This window comes from Hyposmocoma kahamanoa, unplaced genomic scaffold (genome assembly GCF_003589595.1).
Source record: "Hyposmocoma kahamanoa isolate Upper Pololo Valley unplaced genomic scaffold, ASM358959v1 80348, whole genome shotgun sequence".
NCBI classification, from domain to species: domain Eukaryota; kingdom Metazoa; phylum Arthropoda; class Insecta; order Lepidoptera; family Cosmopterigidae; genus Hyposmocoma; species Hyposmocoma kahamanoa.
This window is the reverse complement of record NW_020654064.1, coordinates 1-4,127: the sequence shown is the minus strand read 5'-3', so window position 1 is coordinate 4,127 and position 4,127 is coordinate 1. Positions and strand designations below refer to the sequence as shown.

At 37.4% G+C, this 4,127-nt stretch overlaps 1 protein-coding gene across 1 annotated transcript; it reads right to left on the bottom strand.

Moving 5' to 3' along the window:
• Nucleotides 1–1,411: 1,411 nt before the first annotated feature.
• On the bottom strand, nt 1,412–3,990 carry LOC113233994 (the record flags this gene model as incomplete). Its single annotated transcript, XM_026469222.1, has 2 exons — nt 1,412–1,689; nt 3,851–3,990. Coding segments are annotated over 2 exons (403 nt in total), but the record flags the coding sequence as incomplete, so codon positions are not given.
• Nucleotides 3,991–4,127: the final 137 nt, after the last annotated feature.

Below are 4,127 nucleotides of genomic sequence, written 5' to 3'. Positions count from 1 at the left end.
TTTTGTACCCCACATTGAAAACCTTACAGGCAGAATACGTAAGCTTATATACGAGTAGCTGAACCGCGTATATTAAAAATGGTGTACCTTGCATTGTGTCAATCTTTACTAGTCTACTGCATAACATCATGGGGTGGTTCATCTAAAACTCACATGCTTAGGATCGAGCGCGCTCAGAGAGCAGTTTTAAAGGTACGTTCAAACCTTTTCGTTTTCCAACAAGAGCTTTACATGAATATTGTGAGGTACTCACAGTACGCTAACTGGTTGTTCGCCAAACTATACTACGACAACACACTGCCCCTCCCAGTATATACTTTCCTTCATTGCAATACAGTAGACGTGTGAATATCTTTCCCCAAAGAGTTATCTGTAAAACTTCTTTCAGCCAAAAGTTATTTTACTTTTTGGGACGATTATTATAAGATTCTTTTGACAGATTGATTGTATACAACAAAAGCAATAATATTTTAGCGATTCATCTAAAAAATAAATATTAGTGTAAGAATGTGATAACCAAATGGCTTCTAAAACTGTCATAGGAAGAAACAGAAAATCTTCTTCATGCTGCTCAATTAAGTGTTTTCACATCAAATACGCACTCTTTTTCCAATACACACGCAAGTCACAAATTCCGCGCGCAACCCACACACACCTTCACACACACCTTCACACACACACACACACACACACACAAACACACATACATACACTTTCAGTGAGAGAATTATTTATAAAGATTGCATAATTCAGTTTAATTTAATTTTACTCATTTGCTGTCTCCACAAATTACCACTTGTTCTTATTATTTTTGCATAATGTATAAATAAAATAACGTAATAAATTATGAATTTTACTACGCCATTGGAAGGTTTGCTGGTACTTATAGCACAGGTTTTCCTTTTTCAATTACCAGCGGTCATATCTATTGATTCTTTGATACTTACTTACTGTACACTATGCATATTGTATTATTATGGCAAATAAATTTATTATTATTATTATTATTACTACCCTGCGGGACTCCATATCTATTAAATTAGTAGTCGAAAGTAAATGAGATCATCTTATTTTTCTCATTTAATAACTCGTTGTGATCTATTACTTACGTAAGTTCCAAGCCAATTTAAAGGAATACCTCTTACACCTAGAACATCCAGCTTTTGCATAAGAACATCGTGTGAAACGATGGACACATGGAACTTGACAAATTGTCTCAGGGTGTCGGGCGCAGTGGCAGGTGGTCATTTTTGTGATATAAACCTCTAAGCGCCACCGCAACTGTTATGGACAGGCGTGTCGCTTCCCACCAGGCACACGACTTATTCGTCCTGTCACTTGTATTGTAGAAAAAAAAGAATTGTAAAAAAAAATGCTTGTAGAAAGAACAAAAATGAAAAATTTTGTTCATATATTTTTGTTATTATTAAACATCGAGATCACTAAAATTCATATCAATGTCACTAACGCACTTTATCAAATCACTATCTATTTGTAAATCGTCACTTTTGTCACAATTACTTTTTCCATAATTATTCTTATCTAAATAGCTGTTGTCTACACAATTTTTGTTGCTATTATTTTGGTCAACAACTAAATGTTTCGACGGTTTGTCTCCTTCGAAGTCTAAGTCTGAAGATAGGAAGCTTTCATCTAGATATTGTGCAGTTTCATCATCTGACAGGAGACCTGGAAAAAGATTGACTAGTTAGTACAGAATGTTGGCCTCGTGTTAAAAATGTACAGAATGTTAGACTCGCGTGCCTTCAAATTAGACTCTTTCAAAAGTGCTCATATCTCGTGTCAAAAACAACTAACAAACAAATCTGTAACAAGCCGACTCGCAAGCTCCGCTATTTCGTTCCATGGCTTACTAGGCATAGCGTCTGCCACGGTTTATTGGAAGACGTTGGCTCGATTCCAGCCGGATCAAAGGATTTTATCTAAGTAAGATCTTTGTATTAATTTTTATTATTATTGTTACTTTTTGAATTTACATTAGCATTCAATAAACCCCTAAACTGACTACGACACGTCATGCAATTTTTTCTGTGATATCCTATAATTGGCAACACTTTAAAGTTCTACCATATAATATGCTTTTGGATGTCCTTTATTAATAATTATAACAAACTAGTGGAGTAATTAAAAAATAATTCATATGTATATGTATAAAAGTCATAACTAATTGCGAAAACCATAAACTAAATTGCGATGTTTTATAACAACAACTTCACAATGCCGCCTATGACATGTAAACAATTAAATTCTCGACGAAATCGTAAGTCAAGCCAAGCAACCGGGTTTGCAGTATACTTTTAGCTTCAAATGGTGAGCACAATTTTATGTCACATGATTTAAGGACGTTCTTGTATAGGTGGGCAGATATAATAAGGGAGGAAACGTTTAGCAAAGGAACTGCGTATGGTAGGAAGTGGGATACGAAACATACGTTTTGTAATTAGAGCACTGTAAGTCAACTGACCGAACAACTTGTCTATGAGTATTTATTACAGTTTTGAAGACGAAGAGCCCGCGGACAATTAGAACACCAGCCTCTCTGTACAAAACTGTAGTTGGATGTCGTCGAGGCTTTGACATAGTTTTAAGAGTAGAACGTTGAGGTCTTTCCAATTGTAACATATTCGCCTTAGTTCCGCCCTCCCAGCTAGAAATGCAATATGTTAGGAGTGATTGGCAGAGGGCGTCATAAATCATTTTTAAACCCTCTGGCGAAGCGGTATCTCGAAGAAGTCTTATTATGTATTTATTAGTATTTCCGTACACGCCCGGAAAGGAGGGTTATGTGGCGGTGAAAGTTAAGCTTCTGGCGATCCAAAACCACGCCAAGATACTTAATAGCATCAGTTCTGACTAGAGTTTCGCACGAACAAACCACTCCATGACCACCACATGTATGAGCTTTAATAGAGGGAAACGAAAATGGAGCTGCTGCCGAAGTCTAATGAAAACAGATGACTCTTTTCAACATTCAAAGTAAGCAGATTACGTTTGAGCCAATCACAGACCAGTGAAAAATCATGCTCCGCATTGCACAATGCATGGTGCCAGTCAGTACCCCGGAATATAATAGCAGCATCATCAGCAAAGCAGTTTCCGCGTTCCGGACTGGAAGATTATGGATGTCGTTTATATACACAAGGAACAGGGTTGGCCCCAGTATGTTACCCTGTGGAACGCCAAATTCCCACACCCGATCCTCACACACGCGCCCGATCCTCACACATTGCCTACGATCTGAGAGGTAGCTCTCAAACCACCCAAGAGCAGTTCTTCTGACCCCGAAGCTTCTTCAGAAGTATTGGAATGGAGACGGTATCAAACGCCCTGGGTAGGTCCAAGAATACGCCAATGCAGCTACGTGACTTATCTAAGTCAGACGATACTACAGAAGTCACATTATATAACGCTTTACATGTACGAATATTTTTTTTAAACCCAATAATTGTTTGTTTACTGTTTTCTTGAGTGTATTCCAAGTTACCATCGAGTATATTAACTAGAAATAGAGACGAAATGTCATTTTAATTTGTTTGAAAATTATGCTGCCAAATCATTACTATGATAACTGTGCTTCGATAGGCAAGCCCGAATTCGAAACAATTGACGGGTGTCGTGAAGTGATATCAGCACCATTTGACTGATGAGTTGCCAGGGATGGATGGTCCTTATTTCGCCTCTATTTCTGGTTATATACTCGATGCACGTTTTATATCACTTCCATATTACATATTATATCGTCTTCCTTGGCAATCAAATTGGGCTTCTTACATTGTGACGGCTATAATCATAGGTGCGAACCCACCTATAGGTACACACTACCACTTACCGAAATTCTTACTATTGTCACTGTTAACAATAAGAAAGTTTGGGTCGCCATGGTACTCGCCCCGTCTTACATGGCATCCAATGTGATATTTCAATGTCACTTTTTGTATGAACGCTTTGCTGCATAGCTTGCAGGAGAATCTGAAACAAGAGCTTAAAAATAAAGAAACGGGTCACTTGACAGGATCAATTGTGAAGTGAATAGATTCAGTTCTAATAAACATAAATGTCAAGAGATGGCACTGGTATACTTTTTTTTATAAAATAAAATGATGCTT